The 20,129-nt window shown below is 42.3% G+C and overlaps 1 protein-coding gene across 1 annotated transcript in view; it reads right to left on the bottom strand.

The window, feature by feature from the left end:
- Positions 1–20,129, bottom strand: part of foxp1b (forkhead box P1b) — a 154,552-nt gene that overhangs the window by 18,197 nt on the left and 116,226 nt on the right. The window contains exons 8-11 of the mRNA XM_042405728.1: positions 16,413–16,550; positions 16,014–16,139; positions 12,477–12,627; positions 4,757–4,946 (exon numbers count right to left, since the gene is read on the bottom strand). Of these exons, the coding sequence (XP_042261662.1) occupies positions 4,757–4,946; positions 12,477–12,627; positions 16,014–16,139; positions 16,413–16,550 (605 nt within the window). The remainder of the gene's footprint in view (positions 1–4,756; positions 4,947–12,476; positions 12,628–16,013; positions 16,140–16,412; positions 16,551–20,129) is intronic.

Below are 20,129 nucleotides of genomic sequence, written 5' to 3'. Positions count from 1 at the left end.
TCACATCGTGCACAAACTGTAAACATCCCTGCCTGGTATCAATTTATCTACTGACCAATCCATGTCACCAGGGGCTGACAAGCACATATCCATGGGGAGCGCATGGCTTCGTACAATCAGTCTAAATAGCGGGAACATCCCTGAAAAACAAACTTTACAACATCTTCCATATGGCGAGAGGCGTGGAACCACAGCTAACCACAATCAGTGCTGAGAAAAAGCGGCCTGTGTGGAGGCAATGTCTGCTAAGAGAGCGAGACAGGCAGCCATATGGACACAGGCACTATACAAGACACACAACTTTCAGCTACAAGAGCCTGGGGGACTGGCCTATATCGCTACCACCTGTGCTTCTGGTGGCTCGTGAGCACAGTGCTGCTGCCTCTCCTCCAGTCTGAGACTTGCTCTCTATGACAACGGGCCGGATAGGGAGATTCATTACACCACAAACTGTTGTGTTCCCATTTGGGAATAACTCCTAGCCTTGAAAATCTCATTCATATACGTATATACGACAAGAGATCATTTCTAATACTACTACTACTTCAGGGGATGTCTTAAAAATTTAAATATCAAAAATAACATCTTGCATTGCTCATCCAATCATCCATCTGCTTTGTCTTAAAAAATTGATGTAAAAAATGAATTAACAAAAAAGAAAGTAATCTAACCATTTGCCAATTTTGCAGGATTAAACAAGCTGATGTTCAGATTAAAATCTCATTTGTATCAATGTTAGTAAAGCTGTACCTCAAGTAGGAAATTTTAAAGGTCGTCACAGGTTTCCTTGTGTTATAATTACTTGCTTAAGAGTTCACATTGTTCATAACATGTGATAATTGCATTGCAATTAGGAAGCAGTCAAGCATTCATGAATGTGGTTAGCAGCTTTTTCTCCCTCTTTCAAAAGTCAGATTTTTTTTTTATTCAATTATGAATTATGCATTCACATTAAGACCTCTGTTTTGATACAGCTAATAAATAGATGGCGGAAGACCTATTATAATGAGTTTTTAACAAGGAAATGTGTGGACTGGTGAAGGTAATGCTGGTTTTTAATTTAAAGAGATCCTTTTTTAATTCTTTGCGAGCAGGCTTGTTGGTTAATTCTGTATTAATAAGATATTGAAATGTGGAGTGCGCTGGGAATCAGTGAGCACAAAGCGCTGTGAGGGGCTAGCAGCAGAAGAGCCCTTTTAAACGGTGGATGGCTAAACAGTAGTAAATGACAGAATTTACACCAAATGAGCTACATTAGTGTAATAGGAGAAGAGTGTAGGATTCATGGGGTTTTCTCCCATTTGAGAACACGTTCAGCACTATGAAAAAAAAAAGAAAAAAAAAAAAGAAACGCTCTGCAGTTCCCTGCGTTGCGTTAAATTTGACTTGCACCCACGACAGGTCTGTCAGGATGTTATTATTGTCAGGCAGCCCGGGGGAAGAACACTCTAATGATCTTGTGAGGAAAACCGTGTCATCAGCTTCCTTTAGAGGAGAAGGAACATTAAAGTGCCTATAGAACCGGGCAGAAATGTCTGAATCTTCCAGGTGTTGCACTGTGTTTATGTGTAGACAGACAGACAAGAGGAACTGCACACAAAGATGACTTCGACAGCTTGTAGCCAGTTGTTTTCAAGTTCACTTCTTTTGATGAGATGCTTTGGGCCATAAACAACTCATGATCTATGGCACTGTGTGCTGATGGGCTCAATCTATCAGCAAAAGTGAGGAGATTGATGTCCACCATGGTAGGTCAGAGTCTGGCTGCAGTGTGTGAAACCAGTCACAACACTTTCCCTCACTGTTTCTGCTAATGTTAGCCTATTCCCTTGTGCCCCCCCCCCCCCCCCCCCCGCCCCCCCCTCAACAATCACCCCCATCCCTCTTCAACTCTCTAGGCCCTATACTCAATCCTCTCCTTCTGTCTGTCTTCTCTGTGCCACTGCATGGTTTACCCTAAATGATTTAATTATCATTTTTTTCTTGTGTAAGACAAATCAAAGGCGAGAGAGATGGGAGTGCTGTGCCAAATCTGATTATTTATCTCCTTAACAGATTGCTGTGTTATAGTCCCCGAGCTGTGCTTACTGATGGTTGTTGGGAAGTAAAGTGGGCCAAGCGCTTTGTGAGGATGCTCCCCCTACAAAGCTGATGCAGCACCGTATTGGGAATTTGTGTCAGATACAGATCAGGCACATTTCATTTAAATAAGCAAATCATTGAATAAAGATGACCTGGCTCACAGGGGTATATCTCTATCTATGCATCACAGTTCTCGGGCTGGGAAACAACATGGACTGACAGATTGAGTGACTCAGACCCTGGTCATATCAGGGATGTTATTCAGACAAACAGAAATCCCAGCTTGCTTTGCCAGAGTGTTCTTTGAGACAACTAAAAGCAGGAACACGTGCCTCGTCTTCGGTGTGTCAAGCCGGCAGTGATTGAATTTCTCCTCCTTCCTTAAGACGGAAGTGCAAAGCCGGTGAGTGATTACTGTGGATGCACTTAAGGTTTTAGTTGCAGGCGTCGTTGTGCCTGGGCAGATTTTATATGACACATGAAACTAACTACATGGTACTTAGGGCCTGCTGTAAACCAATCTGAAGCCAGTCGGGAAAACAGGCCCATCAGCAGAGAGGCTTGTTTCTGTTGCATGACAAAAGGACTTGCAAAACCGCATCAATTAAAAGTTCATTAAGTTCAGCACTGGGAGGATGAGTGGATGCTCTCTATTTACGCCCAGGCCGGCCCAGCCCATTATCTTCAACCTGATTATTCAAATCCCTGGATTATAACACAGACGTTTTCTCAGAGCCTTGCTTAGAATAATCATACTTAATAATATTTCATTTTTTTCCCATGCAGCCTGATTAGAATTGAGTCTGCATCATCAAAAGAAGAGCAATAATGCTCTTGATAGTTGTGCGATTTAAACGTTCCAAAATGAACACAAGAAAGGCTTATTGGTTGTGTGAATCTAAATTAGCATCATTCAGGATTTAATAAGGAATGTTTTGTGTTCACTTTGTATCAGTCATCTGTTCCTAGTAACTGCGCATTTGAAACTCTAGGTAGGTAATCCACGACTTTCTGGAGCAGATGGGGTGGATGAGAATAACCTGCTTGGTTTTCTGACAGATCTAAGATACTGCGAGAATATTCAGACTGAGACTGCCTTCTTCACTTAAGCTTGTGTTAAACTGCTGTTGACATCTTCTTTAATCTCTGACAGTCAGCGCAAGGCAGAGGGCTGCCAGCTCTTGCGTTATGTCTTCTCCAATGTTTCATGGAGCCCTCAGCTGAGACTGGTTCTTGCCTTTTCCTGCCATCGATGCTCACCTTGTTTGCTCGCTTGCGACAATGTGTGATGGAGTGAGCGAGTCAATATCCTCCCCTGCGATTTGTCTTTGACTACACAAAAACCAGACATTCAGCCAGACACTGGATGAAGCACTGGAAGCCTGTGGATACTGTCAAGTGGGGAGCAACTAACGCCCATTTTTTATTTTATTTTTCTCCGGTGTGTGCGTCTCTGTGTGCATGTCTGTGTTAGAAGATAACTTTGAAACACAGCAAAGAGGATAAGTCTGTACAGGTAATATGGCGTGAATCTATTTAAAACCGATAGCACTACTTGAAAGGAAATAGCTGCCTTCTTTTTGTATCTTGACATTAGTAAATCACACTCTTTGTGTCACTCTCTCCAACCCCCTGTGCCCTCCCTCCCCCCACTAGCAGCCCCTCTTCACCTCCAAAGGCCTGCTGGTTTACTGTGCTAAACTTGTTTTCATCGGCATTGCTTTCATAATGACGCGTGGGTTTTGATCACTGAAACACAAGTCAGATGTTACGCAGTGAGCTCATGGTGCCTGGAGGCTCCGCACTAGCAGTTCAAAGATCAGGCTTTGGTGCAAGAAAACAAGCAAATGTGTAAGATGCCAAATTAATTCCTTCCTTAAAGACACACACACACTCATCTCAGAGAGCAAATGCCTTTCATAGATGATTCATCCTGGTTTTGAAAATATGATACACCCAGTGTTTGTTTTTCCTAGCACATAAGAGTTTATTGTATGTTTCTTCCTCCTGAACTGACAGGTGATCATCGATTGATTATACACATCAGAAAGTTCCTGGTCGACAAGGAGCTTTTCAGAGCTTTTTAAATGTTCTCATGGAAATGCTGTTTAAGCCACAGCTGCATTTTCCTATGTGCAAGTGAAACAATAGCAGGAACAGGTCAAGGTATTGACCCTCTCATTAACAGTATGGGGATCCCACTACGACTGCATGCACATTTCTTCAAATCCCTGTATTCCTTCCAGGTGTTCCTATAAAATCCCCACTTGCATACAGAAAACTGTGTTGGACTTAATGAAAATAATACTTACAAATGATAAATTAATAGCAATCTCTGTGCAAACCCTATGGGGACATGTCCATCAACTGAGGCCCTGTGAGAAATTGCTATTTTAAATGGGAATATACGCCACACAGGCCTTCTGTTTGCTTTAGACAAAGATGACAGAAAAGACCGTTTCACATCTAATTAACAGTTGTAGGTTACATATAATGTAACGTACGTCTCTTTGAAAAACTTGTTGTATGAAGCCGTTAGCTGTGATCATTTGCAGCTTTTATGTCTTCACGGACCCATTGTGAGAGCATGCAAAACATGTGAGAAAATCAAATAAAAAAAATAAAAGAAAGACAACAAAAACATATAAAAGGCTTTGCAGAGGGAGGTACTCACACTTCTCTCTTGTGACTCATGTACTGCCCGTTGGTGGAGGCATGCTGGTTGAGGAGTGTGTTCTTTGGCGGTGCCGGGGAGGACAGGTCAAGGCCCCGGTGGCCATTGTTGCTGCTGTTGTTGTGCTCCTCCTTCACGTTAGCATTTGTCACTTCCTTCCACAGTTGCTGCAGCTCTGCTGGAATCATGCCTGAGACAAACAAATTGGATAATTAAATCAATTAACAGCTAATCCAACTCTCTTCTTCATCACTTAATTAAATGAAAGTGTCTGTAAACAAAGCCGCGTATTAATTAGAAAATATTCCACTACAGGGTAATGCACTGAGAGCTCTTGCCTCCCCTTCTCCTCCACCTCCTTCTCTCCCTCCCATTTTTCCCGTGATCTGAAGCGTGTTTGTATACACAAATCCCTGGCATTCACGCAAATTTCATGCCCAGAGTAAATAATTAACACCCAGACAAGGCATGAAATCGGAATAATCACCATCATTTTCTCTCAACAACAGACATGTGCAGAACACACACAACAAAAAGTTTACAATAGCAACACTAGAAAACATCCCACCCCTGCCTCCTTGAGAAACAGGACCCTGGGGTAATATTCTCAAAAGAGCATTAATGTGCAAAATACTTAAAGCTCTGCACCGCCTCCAATTGACACAGAAGACTTAAACCTCATTTAACAAGTCAAGCACACTGTAGCTCACACAGCCCTTTGAAAAAAAAAAATCCCTTGAAGACAGAAGACATTTTTCTGTGTGCTGGAAACACATCTATGGAGTGCGTGTGTTTTTTCTGCCTATGAGTGACAGCGATCCCGACACCCAGGGCCAGAGTCGGGATGAAGAAGGATAATGCCGTGTTTGTGCACCCCACTTTCCACGTCTGTGAGAAGAGAGCCTTTGTTGGCACGCAATATATATGTGTCCATCTATGGTGTGTCTGTTACTGTGCCGTAGTAGTCTGCTTTCATTTGACACAAATGAGGATAAAGCTGATATGTAAAATAAGATTAAGCCTCATGAGCGCAGAGTCTGTGGCTATTTGTATTTTCAGTCACAACAGATGGCATCTGGGTTAGCCATATTTTAATAGCCTACTGAGAGATCTAATAGGGAATGTGTGTGGATTTGTATGGGTATTCAAATCTGTGTTAACTAAGCCACATGTTATAAGCATGGTGAAAGAAGCCCTTGGATATGTGGTGAATTTAACCACAGAGCAAATGGGCAAGACCACTCGTTTAACATTACAATTAATTAAATCCATTCTCAAAATGAGCACTGGCAAATGAAAGATGATTTGCACATGCTTATCTACTTGGGTTTATATTCTCTGGATCCCCCTTCCCGTTTCTCATCACCAGCTCTATAGATACCAGAAGTGCTCCTTTCAAGCACCAGATTGTAATACATTGTGTGCAAAATGCTTAGTCTTAATTTATTCCTGTTGTGGAAAATAACTCTGAGGTGAAGATCTCAATACGATCAGCAAAAATATTTTTAATTTGATAAGCTACTAAAGATTTTAATTATGCTGGTAATGGAGAACATTGGCCTAATGAGGCGGAGGACTCCAGAGAGACGTAGGGGCTAAGAACTGTGAAATGAGTCTGATAGGATTGCTGTAAATTCACACTAGATCGTTTGCATATCAAAGAGCAGGAAATGATTGCAGGACAAATCAATAACCTTTCCACGTTCCAAGGAGCGTCTTTCCTCATTCGAATATTTAAACATGCTCGCTCTATTCTGCCTGCCTGTATTCTCACTTATTCTCTTCAATGCCTTGATGTGCCCTAATCGAAGTGCACGTCCATGACAGGCTAAACATGCTTAATATTGAGGCCTGTGTTGTAGCATGCAAATCCACTGCTTACTGATTTCCAGTTGCATTATCAAAGGATCCATTGTTGTTTTGATGGTATATGGAGACTTTGGAAGAAAAGTTTTATTTTCGTGTTTCTTTTTTTCTGTGATGGCTGGTTTAGAAGGGGAAGGTCACTGGTGATGCGAATGTCCTGCGCTCCGACAGCAGGAACAATCATTTTCCCCCCACTTGGTGCCCGGTGACAGTGGGCGATGTATTTTTAGCCGATGTGCTTGACAGGGCGGCCCACACTGGCTCAATTACCCAGCAGTCCTGGTGACCCCGACACCACTGTTTACTCAGATGAAACCGCAACGGATAGACCGGTCTGATGAGAGAGGTAACGGAGTGGGACCAAGCTGTCTCTTTCTGGATCTAGTCTGTAGTTTTATTGCTCTCTGTTTGCCTCTCCCCTCTTGCTTCTCCTATCTAACCCTAACCTCTTCAAACTCAACAACAGCTATGGCTCATGATTCCACATAAATGACAATAAAATACCATTACACAAATGTCTCACAGGGTATTATATTTTGTGTTTGGACAAAACGCATTGAGTTTCTTCTGGAGAGGTCTCCATCTGATTACTGTGGGACACATAATGACATTGATCTGTAAATCCTCTTTCTTGAGTCCCCAGTTTGTCCATCCTTTAAATGCTGGATTGGTTTATCTTTCCTCTTTCCATTTTTCAACACAACTATTCCACTCATTACGACTGGGAAATACGGACAAGCACTTTAAAAAATGTATGTTGTTGGGACACTTGATTGATCACCGGCCTCCCAACTCAATTTTACCTCTGCAGGTAGCTCTGGCACCGAGACAGGCCGAGCTCTTCAACCTTTTCCTGTCCTTGTCCCCCTGTACCCAGGTGACCATGTTCAAGCAAGCAGAAAGTTGATTTAAGGTTCATAATGACATCAGTTGCAGGCCATCATCCCCCAAATAAAAAATGGCCCCCAGTGCTCCGGGCTATTTAAACCGAGCTGTTACTTCTCACACACAGTGCCGGTGCCATGGGGGGACAGTGACATCGCTATTAGTTTATTGTTCCGTCAGGCTGGGACCTTTACTGCACCCCTGTTTATGTTGCCGTAATCACTGGCCTGCTGATATGCACCCCTTAGGCCTGAAATATGTCCTGTCCTAATGCTGCAGGAACTATTACCAGTAGCCCACTGCTGGATGTATCAATCACTGACAGGTCAGCCGCATTACCCACCGCTGTCCCTGATGTGCTGCTGTTCTGTGAGCACTTCATGGCTCGCCACATTCTTTGCTTTCATATTACGGACAAATTTGTCTTGTCACTGTCCCACTGGCCTCTCCTAGACAGCTTAAATGATGTTGTGCAGCTACAAGAATTCACTCTCTTGCAGAGCAACCTGAAAGGGTGTAGGGCCATTTTAGCCAGGATGTGCACACACTGTCCACCTCTGTGACACACACACACACACACACACACACACACACACACTGGCATGCACACACACAAACACCTCGACGTGAGCCTGAACAGCCACTGACTCACTCATCAGGTCAAGAGGACAGGCTTTTTGTGAGGAGGGGGGAAGGAGGTGGTTGGATCAAATTTATATTTATGAGAGTTATATCCTCCCAAACACATTGTTGTAATTCATAACAGATACCGTCTGGCCGCTTCCAAGACTTTGAACATTAATGTCAAAAGAATTTACGACAAGAGAAACAAATTATACTCCAGATAAAATGAGCAATTGTTTTTCACTCAAAACTGTTATCTACAAGTTTATACTTAATTAGTGCTATCATATTTTTTGAAAAGCTAATTTCAAATGCATTCCTTCAGTCCATCGTTTTGGCAGAAAAATGACTGTAATCATTAATGTAATGAATCAGTAATGTAACTAAACAGGGGACAGATACAAAAATGAGTTGTAAACTGCATTATAGTACCCAAGACAAAACTGCAGATTGCACTTACTTTTCTTTAATTACTCTGTTACAGTGACCTATTATTTGAAAACCTTTACATTGTTTCAGCACAAGAATAAAGGATATAGTGGATTTCATGTGATAACAGTGGCCTTTTAAAATAACACTGATATCTATATTTTGAAATGAAAGAAATAAAAATCATCCATTAAGAAGTCATGCCAATTTACTGCCCCCAAGTTTGAATCCATAATCACGAGGACCCAAATAGAGCAGATCAACTCATCACTTCCGATGCAGTGCTAACTGCTAGCTGAATATTGTAGATTAGATCTGAGCACCATAGGCCTGGCCCGCTGATGCATGAAAGAGTTTAGTGATGTGGAAAACAGAAAGGTCATCAATAACTTCAAACAGTCAAGCAGAAAATGTGTAGAATAGGAAGACAAACTGGGGGCCTGAAGCACTAGCCTAAGTGTTGTAACAGCTGTCGGAGGCACAGAGTTAAACATCAATAGATTGCAAGGGCAAACTAACCAGGTTTGACTGGTTGTAACAAACTGAAACCCAGTAACTGTACGTGAAGAGATTCAGTTCCTCATCTTACTGTTTATGCAAACAAAACCCAAGAGAAATTACCCCCTCAGTTTACAGTATGCTCTATTTAAATACAGTGGTATGGCTGAAAAAATTATTGTAAAAAGAGAATCATAATATTCTCACTCAGGATTGAAAGTAAGATTGTATTTCAGGATTCTTTGAGAAATAATATGTGAAATAAAATATTTCCATGTCTATGATACTGTGTTTAGTATGGTACTGCACTGTATAAGGCTCCAATTATTTATGTTTGTGTGGCTGAATCTTGTCATTTATTGATGCATCTCAGGGAGAAATTAAAAGGGCCTGATTTTATTCATGAGATATCCCTACTAATGCACATACTGCAAAACTAATCATTTAAGAATGAGAATGCATAGATGTGTAAACTGAAATCACTATTTTAATATGATTAATTGTATTAATTGTTAAAAAACTGAAAAGGTATAAGGAATATAAATTCAGCACACAACTACACACACACTACTCTATAGATGAGGTGAAATGCCTTGGCGGTTCAGTATTTAATGATGACACAGTATAAACAGGATGTTCTGTGACTGTTGTGAAATCCATCAAAAGTACAGTACATAGCCATATCACCCGTATAATGCTTTACTCAAGGGGTGTGTGTGTGTGTTTGCCAGACATCTGACACAGCAATTCAGCAAAGCACACTCACAACACAGCAGCACTCCACGCCTGTGCCCATGGCAATCGTCTGCGAGCGGATGAGTGATTCCATACCCAGTCCAAACAATAACACCACTGTACAAACCATGTTTGTGTTTGCCTATTACCTAAGCACCCCCCAAACCCTCCCGTTTTTATCGCCCTTATCTTGTTATTTCAAAACTGTTTGTCTTAGCTGGGAATGAATAGTCAATGTCATGTTCTAAAACCCTTATGACGGCGTCTTTGTCACAAGGGGACCACTCCTTAACAAAATATTAAAGAATAAATAAAGAAATAAACTTCCTGGCCAAACAAGTATTGACTCCGTATCAAGTAACAGGCGGTTTCACAATGACAAGTTCACTGGCAGTTTACGAACAATAGATCCAGTCTTCCTCCAGGCTGAAGGAGACTGCCACCAGCATGCCAATCACAGACAGAGGACAGAGAGTTGAAGGACAAATCATGCACATCTAACCCTTGTTTTCACTTCCAAACAGAGGGATTTTACCTCTAAAGTCTGGGATGGTAATAAACAAAGTGTACCAAACATGAAACAAACTGCAATGGTGCAGTAAAAAGTACAATGTCCTGAACAAGAGGTATGAGATACCATTTATAAAATTAGACAGCTGTTGAGTGAGGATTTACAGTAGGTGTGTCCAGAGTCAATGAAACCACGCACAGTATGTGGTTACAGACTTAAGTGGTACATTGTTCACTTTGACAAAGCAAATTTGTACAGGTATTATAGCAGGGCAACAACAGTAGCAGATCAAAGCACTCTGAATATATATATATGTGTGTGTATATATATATATATATATATATATATACACACACACACACACACACACCAGCAGAAGTGTTAAAATAGATTTAAGGGAAAACTAGTATCTAAACATTTCTGAAAATTCAAAAATGCAGCATCATACCAAGTTTACGTTTTAGAAGCCCATCAAACAAATATTTTTACAGTGAAGCTGCCCATAATTTGTGCCAAGATCAGTATAAATAGGTCCATCTGAATAAAAATGTTCCCATTCCCATGATGAAAAGCTTTTGGAAAAACACATTGGGAAAAAAAAAAAAAAAAAAAACAAACCAACAAAACAAAACAAAAAAACCAAGGCCAGGATCATCAACTTATACGACATTCAGCCCCACTTGATGTTGCACTATAGCACCAGCATCTCAGACCAAAACAAATATCTGCACCATTTACTCAGTGAAGTTGGGAAAAAAAAGAAAAAGGAAGTGGCCCCTGAATTGACAGCTCACGAAACTCAGATCAAACTGTCAAACTAGGCAGTGCTGATGAAATATGGATATGGATTATGTTACTGCATTGCCTGTTTCTCACCTTAAATGTTTTCAGAAACATATTTTAGTGTACTGTTTAGCTCTAATATGAGAAAGCTTGTGACCAGGACACCATGTTGAAAACAGACGTCTGAGGACATGGAGGAACTCACACGCATTAATATGCACACTCACACGCATTAACATGCACGTGCGGCCGGATCGACTGTCAAAATAAGGAACAGAGAGGTTCAGATTACAACCAAGCAGCACTGTCCAGGACTGAAAGATGAAGCCAACGTGGATGTGCCCAAAACTGCAGTTCATCGAATGGCCACTTGAGGCTGGCTCCAAAAGTGAGTCAATCCCCATTGACCACCATGTTAAAATGCCCAACTTTACAGCAGAAATAAATGTTTACAGCCTGGTACAAAAAACAGTTTTGGCCTCTGTAGCTAATTTAAATTTATTAAGGCTTTAAGTTATGCATAATTAAGGGCGTGGCCGCTTTGAGTCACAGGTGGGTGCTGTCACGGGCAGGTCACTACCACGACAACTACCTTGGTTAGGTAACGCAACCATAGCATAACCCCCGATTCACAGAGTACAGGCGTAGTCGTTACTATTTCAGAATGTTTTCAGTTCATGAAAGTTAACTGTAACATTTTGGCTGTCTAAAAAAGTCTTGCTCAGTGTTTGGTTGTACTAAAAGACCCGCTAAGGAGATGTTCAGTTTTTTCAACTAAGCGCATTTTGTTTTAATGGTTTCACACCTGTTTTTCACAAGCGAAAATTAGCATTAGAATTATCACAGTTAACCATAGACTGTAAAGCACCATGCTAACCAAGCTAGCAGCTAGCACTAGAGTCAGCTCCACCCTCTTGACCAAATATGGTCACTTCTGGCTCCTAAAATCCAAGATGGCAAACTCGAGACTTCAAAACAGGAGTCCACAAACCAGTGGGTGACATCACGTTGGCTACGTCCATTATTTTTTATAGTGTGTGATTACAACACACACAGAGGTAATGTGACTTAATTCTCTGCTCAGGTTGCCATTACTCCACTATATCTTTACATAGCAAATAGTTGTTTGACATTGACATCTAGTGGGGCTGAATGTCGTATATTGCAACTTTAATATCCACTCAATAGCGAGCCAAACTTTTGCACTTGCATATACTTTGTGGTTGTTGTTGGATGTGAAAAGAGGTGTAGAGCCATTCCCAGACATTGTATTGCTGCAGTGTTTTGTTACCTCAAAATGCTCCCGCAGTTGAGGACTGACAGACAGGAGATTTGATAAAGAGCTGCAGGCTAGTAATACAGTACAGTGTGATGATATTAAGTACTGACCCTGAGTGAGGGAGTGCAGCGGCAGGCCCGTCTGTCCAGGCTGGATGGTGAGCAGCCCTTGCCTCTGGAGGTTGAGCAGATGCTGCTGCTGGACCTGCTGGACCTGCAGGAGCTGCTGCTGGAAGGCCAACTGCTGTGCTGACACCTGCTGCTGGTGGAGCACACACACACATACACACACAAAAATATGAAGAGGCACACCATCAGTAAACATACGTATATATAGTTGAAGCATAACAGCCAGTGCAAACATGTAAAGCTGGATTTCAGGTTTATACATTACTGGGTTCATGTGTGCCATTGAGGAAAAACATTTTAAATTAATTCATAAAAAACAAGGTTAATAGATTTTGTGTGTTCTAACACACACAATAGCAAAGTGTAAATTTCATACATTTTGCCTTTAGTGTGGGTTTGTCTGAGCCCACTTAAGACAGGTAGCGTATACATCTCTCTCTCTCTCTTAATTAACGAGGAGTCGGGAGGCAAATGACAAACAATGAAACAACATAGTTAATCATTCATAATAAGAGCCACAGGAATTTAATTACAGCCATTCATAATTCAGCAAACAACGTGTGACTAAATCAAAGTGCTTAATAACCACCCTTGCAACTCTCACAACTCTCCCAGGCATGGCGCTGGGCTCAGGGATACACTCTTCCCCCAACCAGCACAGCAAGCTGTGTTCAATCACATACTGCGGACCGATGGAGAGATAGCTGTTTTGTTGATCTAACTGTGCTACGGCTGTTTCATCAAGGACATTTTAATGAAATGTTGGTGTGTCTTTACTGATTTTGGGGTTAGCAGTGAAAATTTTGGCTATGGTAAGTGAAACGTGTGATATGAGAGAACAGAAGAAAATGGAAAGGAGAAAAAGACAGACAAAGTCAGAATAATAAATAGAAGGAAATTATCTAATATCCCCAATCTCCTATGAGTCAAAACAAATGGGAGATGCTATTTAGATAACAGGGGCACAGAGGAGAGAGATGACTTTTAACCCTTTCATCAATCCCTGCTTTCAACAAACTCTCAGTCAACTCGCCAAAATTTCAACAAACAAGATGTATTAAGACACCTTACGTGTAATCTAATAGATAAAGATAAAATAAGCATGCCTGAGACTGTACAGGATACTAGGCCTGTTTATGAGTATACAAGGCCAGTTGTCAAGTGGGAGGAGAGGAGGGGGCACTAAAAGCAGTGCTGAGGCTGCCAAGCTGTGCACCGCACCCTGTTACCAAACACAGGATACACCACTTTGTTTACTTCTCACAATTGAGTGCATACAAAAAAGGTCTTGGTGCAACGCGGCTGTCAGGTCACTCGCTGGCGGCTCTGAAACCACTGAAACAGCCAGATAAAATGGGTCCCCCCCGCCCACCCCGCTCAGCTTGTCAAAAGGGTCTAGTGGCCTTCCTTTCCCTTCCTCCTCCTCCCTCTGCCCCACACCCTGCTTGCTGCTCCAGCACTGGCTCACTAAATATCAAGCTCTGGGCAGCACTGGTCTACTACAACGAGCAGGGTCGTCTCATTGGATCAATCAGGGGAATAAGGCGCTTTGACAGTGGTAGTGGAGGTTCATAATTGAAGAGTAACCACATTCATTCAAAGGCTCACATGTGATCTAACCCAAAATGAGAGAAGAGAAACAGATAGAGAAGTGAGAGACATGATAGAAATCTCACAGAGGTTTCAGAGAATTTTGGGATGCAGGTGGCCTGTGATCTTCTCTGATCTGTCCTATTTATGAAAGGTGGTTGGTTCTTTTTTTACTCCATCAGTGTGAGTGAAGTTTCTCATGTCTTCAGTGGTTCTCTTTTCTCCAGTTCCTCCCTGACAGTCTGAGACAAAGATAATAGTGCTACGGGGGTGGAAGTTCACAAGGAACAATGTCTTTCATCAAAATGCTAAATAAATAGAGGGTGGCTTTTCAGAAAAAAAAAGGAAGAAAGAAAAATCAAGTATTGCAAATGAATTTAACTCTCTCCACATCACATTTTTTTTCTTCTGGTCTCATCAGCTGACAAGAGCTCCTGTGCGCTCCCAGCATGCAGACACATTAAAAACCCCAGACCCAATAGACCAAATAAGAGGTTAACAAGAAGTGGCACGAGGGAGAGAAAAATACAGTCCCTGACAAATGATAAAGAGTGGCACTGGCAGGCCTTTATTGTCAAGCTTCAAATATAAAGTTAAAGATCTTTGAAAAACTAAATTTTGATGTCTTTAAAATAAAAGAGGCACAAAGCAACAACAGGGGGTTATTGTCTGGCAGCCACAGGGGAGTCACTGCGTAATTCTTATTCTGTCTTTTGATGGCTGCTAGAAATGCGACTGAAAAAAGAGAGAGCGATGGGGAGAGAAAGAAAACATCGGCAGAGGGGGAGAACCTCTCGAGGCTGCATCTATTTCCTGTGATCATACATAATATGCTTCAAAAGTTGTTTTTTCTTTTATTCTCATACTCCATTCAACTGATCAATTGCACCTCCTTGCCTCCCCCTCACCCTCCCTCTTTTCTCCCTTGCTCCTCTAGTGTTTACATCAGATGCGACTTGGTGACAGGCCCTATCTGAGGCCGAGGAGCTCTGCTGTCATGTTGATTTATGGGAGCATCACGCCACAACTTGTCCAAACTGAAGCCCGCAGTTCATTAATTAGGGAGCTACGACTTTGAAGTTGGGAGCTTCGACAGCACATGGACGTGTGTGAGTGTGAGCATGCGTGGATGTGTGTGTGTCTGCTTTTAACATTGGACTTAATTTTCTATGCTTCCCCTCGTCTCCAAACACGGAACTCAATGGGGACAAGAGCAAAAATTCCCAGATCGTCTTTGAACTTCTTCTGACCGCACAATAATAATTTGCTTTGTCCACAGTGATGCCTGTATCCGCCAGTCATTAACACACATTAAGCTGCTGCCTACGAGCATGCCCTGCTGTACTGGAGGGAGCGAAGGAGAGGGAGCGAGAAAGATGGGGGGAAAAAAAAAAAACTCAACACAGGCAACAAAGCTGGGAGCGCTCTCTGCACTGATATCTCACAATTACATGCCTTCTCTTCCTCTGCCATTTCCATGTTAATTACCGAGAAAAGCCTCTCAGATTTATATGCACCGTGTTCCTGCCTTTCTCCCTTCTGCCTTTCATTATGTCCTACATGAGGCTCACAGGAACGGTCATCTCTTTGTTGCATAGGACACTTGTTTATTTGAAAAAAAAAAAAAATCTAAAACAATGGACTAACGCTCGGGCTCAGACAAAATACCATATATATATAAATGTGGAGGCAGTTGTAGAAAAAGACACACTGAATTCTTAGCACAGTATCAGTCAGTTGTTACCATTTATCCAGCAAGTCTGACATGCTAATCAGAAGCATGAGTGCACTTGATTCTCCCCCTCTCCTCTCGGCTTTAACCACAGTCTGGAAGCAGATGGGGTTGAGGGAGGGAGCACACATGCCTTCCATGCTCTGTCTGGCCAACGGGTTTGGTAATGGCAGGCAGTTGGAGTGATGTCAGCCTACCTCTTTACTCTGCTTGCTGCCTGCATGCTGCTGCTGTTGCTGCTGCTGCTGCTGCTGCTGCTGCTGCTGTAGGAGCTGGAGGTGGAGCTGTTCCTGCTGCTTCTTGTAGAACTCTTGGAGTTGCTGCTACAGAAGAGACAGGAAGGCGACATGTGAGATCTGAGTCTGTCAGTCATATAAACTCAGCAGTGGGTTTTGTGAGAATCTTCAATACTTTGAGGAATGTTGTCTTTGAGGCTTAGAAAAAGAGAGGATAGCAGTTCAAAGTGAATTTTTATCTTTGTGAATCGCTGTCTATACATAAGAAGATTCTCTCTCCAAAATGAGACATCCACCATTTGAAACGTGATGCCTTGTCTGACAAAACGATTCATGACATGAACGTCAGTTGTACATTACCTGTTGCAACATGAGGGCCTGCTGCTGCTGGAGAAGAACCTGGAGCTGCTGAGGGCTCAGGACTTGCTGCTGAAGGATCTGCTGCATCTGCTGTGGAGTTATCACTTGGGGTGTCATCATAGCCACTGACACTGGAACCTGCACAAGCAAACAAAATAAACACATAGTTGTCAAAAACATTGTCCAGCAGTCCACTAGCTTAGTACAGAATAAATGCAGGAACCAGTACACATGACTACCAATCCATTTATCAATCCATTTTCTATATCTGCTTACTCCTCTTCACAGCCATAGGTGGGCTAGAGCCTATCTCACCATGCAATGGGCAAAATGCCAATTTATCCACCCATGCTGTGGTCTAATATAGAAAAAAGTGAAGGCTTATAACCTGGAAGGAATAAATATTGCCCCCCAAAATACTTAAAACAATTACAAAATACATAAATAAATAAATGAAAAAAAACCCCAGCTTGGTCTGGCCCTTTGCTTTTGACTGGGAGTCATCTCGATGTGTTACAATCAGAATGCACACACACTGTTTGCCTCCCGACCCCTCTAACCATCATGACACCACACCAGATTGAAGAGGGCTAAAGGCATGGATCATGCCTGTGGAGTAAACGGGCAGCCATATCCACCCCAACCTCCATTCCCCGACCTTCAGCAACAACATCCCCTCTCACAGACAAAGCCCTCAACACCACTGGGTATGATCTGCATCTGCTGTGATGCCTCTCAGAGCTCGCCGTTTATACAACATGGCAAATATGCCATACCTGAGGACGTGAAAGATTGCCTCAAAAATGCTGCGGTTCGCTCATCGTACACGCACGACATGTCATGTGAGAACATTTCATTAGAGACGCTGTCAACAGCGATCTATTATTGTGAAGATATAGAGTGCCTGGAGGAGGAGCCACGGTGAAGAACACACAGGCCTCTAACTAACTCCCAGTAGAAAGGTGTGAGTGCATGACTCCTCAAAACAAGTGATTTGTTGTGACACTGAAAGAGCCCCCACAGTTGTCAGGGTGCCTTAATTGCTCCGGCGGCGTAGGGGACTCGGAGTGTGTCTGGATGCTGCCACTCACTGCTATGATGTGCAATACCATTAAAAGCTCCTTTCCTTGACATCTGGATGACAAACAGCAACTAAGATGTACTTGATAGAGCTGCGCCTTTGCAATTGTTAACATGTTTTGGCGATCGTTCTTTTGTGTACATGCAGATATACATTTGGTGTGTGTGTGTGCATGAGTGTGTGTTACAATGTGTGGTGTTGCTCAGGCTGATGTCAGCAGCTGATAGAGCAGACATAACGGGTGACAGTCTGTCTTCACCAAGGTTACCCAAATTGTGTGACCACCTTATAGATAATGACACCCCTTTGAATTTTTCATGTACTTCTGAATGTGATTTAGCTGTTTAAAACTAAGGGGCTTTTCTTGACACACACCCTGCATGCATATCACCTTATTCATTCTCCCCATTGTGGCATAAAACAAAAACAAAAGCGGTGCCGTAATGAACAGCTTGTACTGAAAATGCAGAGGAAAGGGCAGTGATGTCAAATAGGACGGACCAGCTTTGATGCTCTCCGTTAACTTTATTGAGCAGTGCCAGACTACACTGTGCTGCGTTCTTCCAGCCCCAGGAGAATGAAGGAGGTTCAGCCCCACCCAGGACTAACACACACTTCACATTTCTCATTTCCAGCGCCAGGCGTAGGGGCGCGAGGAGGAAAATGCAATATTAATTCCCCCCTGTATTATGTCTTAATATGCAGTTCATCTTGACTTTTGCACATGACTTGTCCTGTCATTTGCATAGCCCCGGCCTCCCATTTCCTAATTTCACAGTCATTATCCACTGAAGTCCTTTTTTCTGGGCATCGCTAATTTTGATGAACTATTTTGAAGGTCAGCCAAGCAGCCCTGTCTTGCTGACATGCAAGCGCCATACGTGATGTGTTTTATAGTTCCCGTCTAAACATGACATTTACCCCCCCGAGCACACCAAGGATAAATAATAATGCCTCCTTTTTTTGAAGCTTTACTTTAACTACATGCATTAAAAATCTACTCCATACTTGTCATGCTCTATTTTTTACTACCGTGTCAAAGCTGTAAATTTAGTCTTATTTTCAAATGTATTATCATTTTGTCATGCCACATTATATAGAGTCTGATGTGAAGAAAGGGAGAACAAACTCTAAATTAACACAGAGGTTTTACACACTTAACCAGCTCTCAATAGCTGCCAATTTCATTACAAACTACACCGAAATTTCCTTCCATTTAACTGTCTTAATTCTTTACACCTTAGGTGTATATCTCATCATGGTTTCACACTTCGCCTTGTCAGGAGTGTCTCACAGTAACTACAGCTAGAGCAGCTTCCTCTGTGCACAGCCCCAGCAAGAGGCTATTACAGACCCCCATTTTATTACCCATTACTACTGAGGTCATTAGCAGCAAGAGGGATTGTATGCTTCTTAACCTATTGATCAATGTAACTACTACCATTTAATCCTGTGCTGAAGGAGTGAAAATCTGCCTAAGACTGGGTCCTATTGAGAGGGAGGGCGGGAGGGAGCACTTTAACTGAAAAATATTGCCCTGGCCGCTGTATCATGCCCATTTAACGCAAACACAGGACGCCAGTCGCCATTTAGAGCACCCCCATATGGTGCACTCTCTTATCTCTTGGATAACATCATGACTCCAGATGATCCACAAAAATATATCACCATCTAAAGATAGTCTAAAAGGAGACTCATACTGGGCTAATAACTGGAGGGATCCACTGAGCCCAGCTCTAATCTACTCTACCAATATGAGGGTGTAAAAAAGAGGACATTCTGAGGATGCCAGAAATAGCTGACGTTTATGAATTTCACGAAGATGTGGTGCTCTCCAGGTGCCTCCCATACATAAACATTCAAACCTGGAACATTCTCACACAGCTGCACAGTGACTGGAGGCAATATACTGTACCAGCACAGGCCTGCTGACCAAACACACACACACACACACACACACACACAAATCTAAACTGTGGCATGTTAACTGTCACAAGCACACACATGCACATGTGCAGCCCATAATCCACTGTATAAGAGGAGCAAAACCATGTTTACCATAAAGAGCAGGGAAGTGTACTTGCGCTGTACAGTCAATATAAAAACATATGTGGCAAATGACAAAACATCTAAAAATAAAATTAAAAATGTTTAATTTAAAAATTAAAAACGTTTTGTCAATTTAAAACATTAACAAGCACTGTCAAAATATCCCTTTATGTCAAAGACAGTGATTGTTAATTTTATTCATATCATAATTCTCCGTGACCATGCATCACTACACACACACATATACACACACACACACACACACACACACACCTACGCTTATCATTAAAGGGCACCTACTACACTGTAACTTCTCTTTGTGCATCACTACTCAAGGGAAAATACGCAAAATATGATAATGTAATGAGGGAACACAAACCGCACATCTGAAAATGTTAGAGAGTCACTGATTCAGAGTTAATGAAGACGCTCCCCGAGCACCCCCTTGTATCACAAGTCAGAGGTCCAAGCTTGGTGAAAAGAAGTAGCGGTGAAAGAGGCTGTAAGATAGCCCCTTTCCCCGCACCGAGGCAATTAAGAGGAACAGAAATGAGGGACAAGGAGGTGAATGTCAGTGAGACCAGCAC

This window comes from Thunnus maccoyii, chromosome 3 (genome assembly GCF_910596095.1).
Source record: "Thunnus maccoyii chromosome 3, fThuMac1.1, whole genome shotgun sequence".
Lineage (NCBI taxonomy): Eukaryota > Metazoa > Chordata > Actinopteri > Scombriformes > Scombridae > Thunnus > Thunnus maccoyii.
This window is presented reverse-complemented; position numbering and strand designations above follow the sequence as displayed.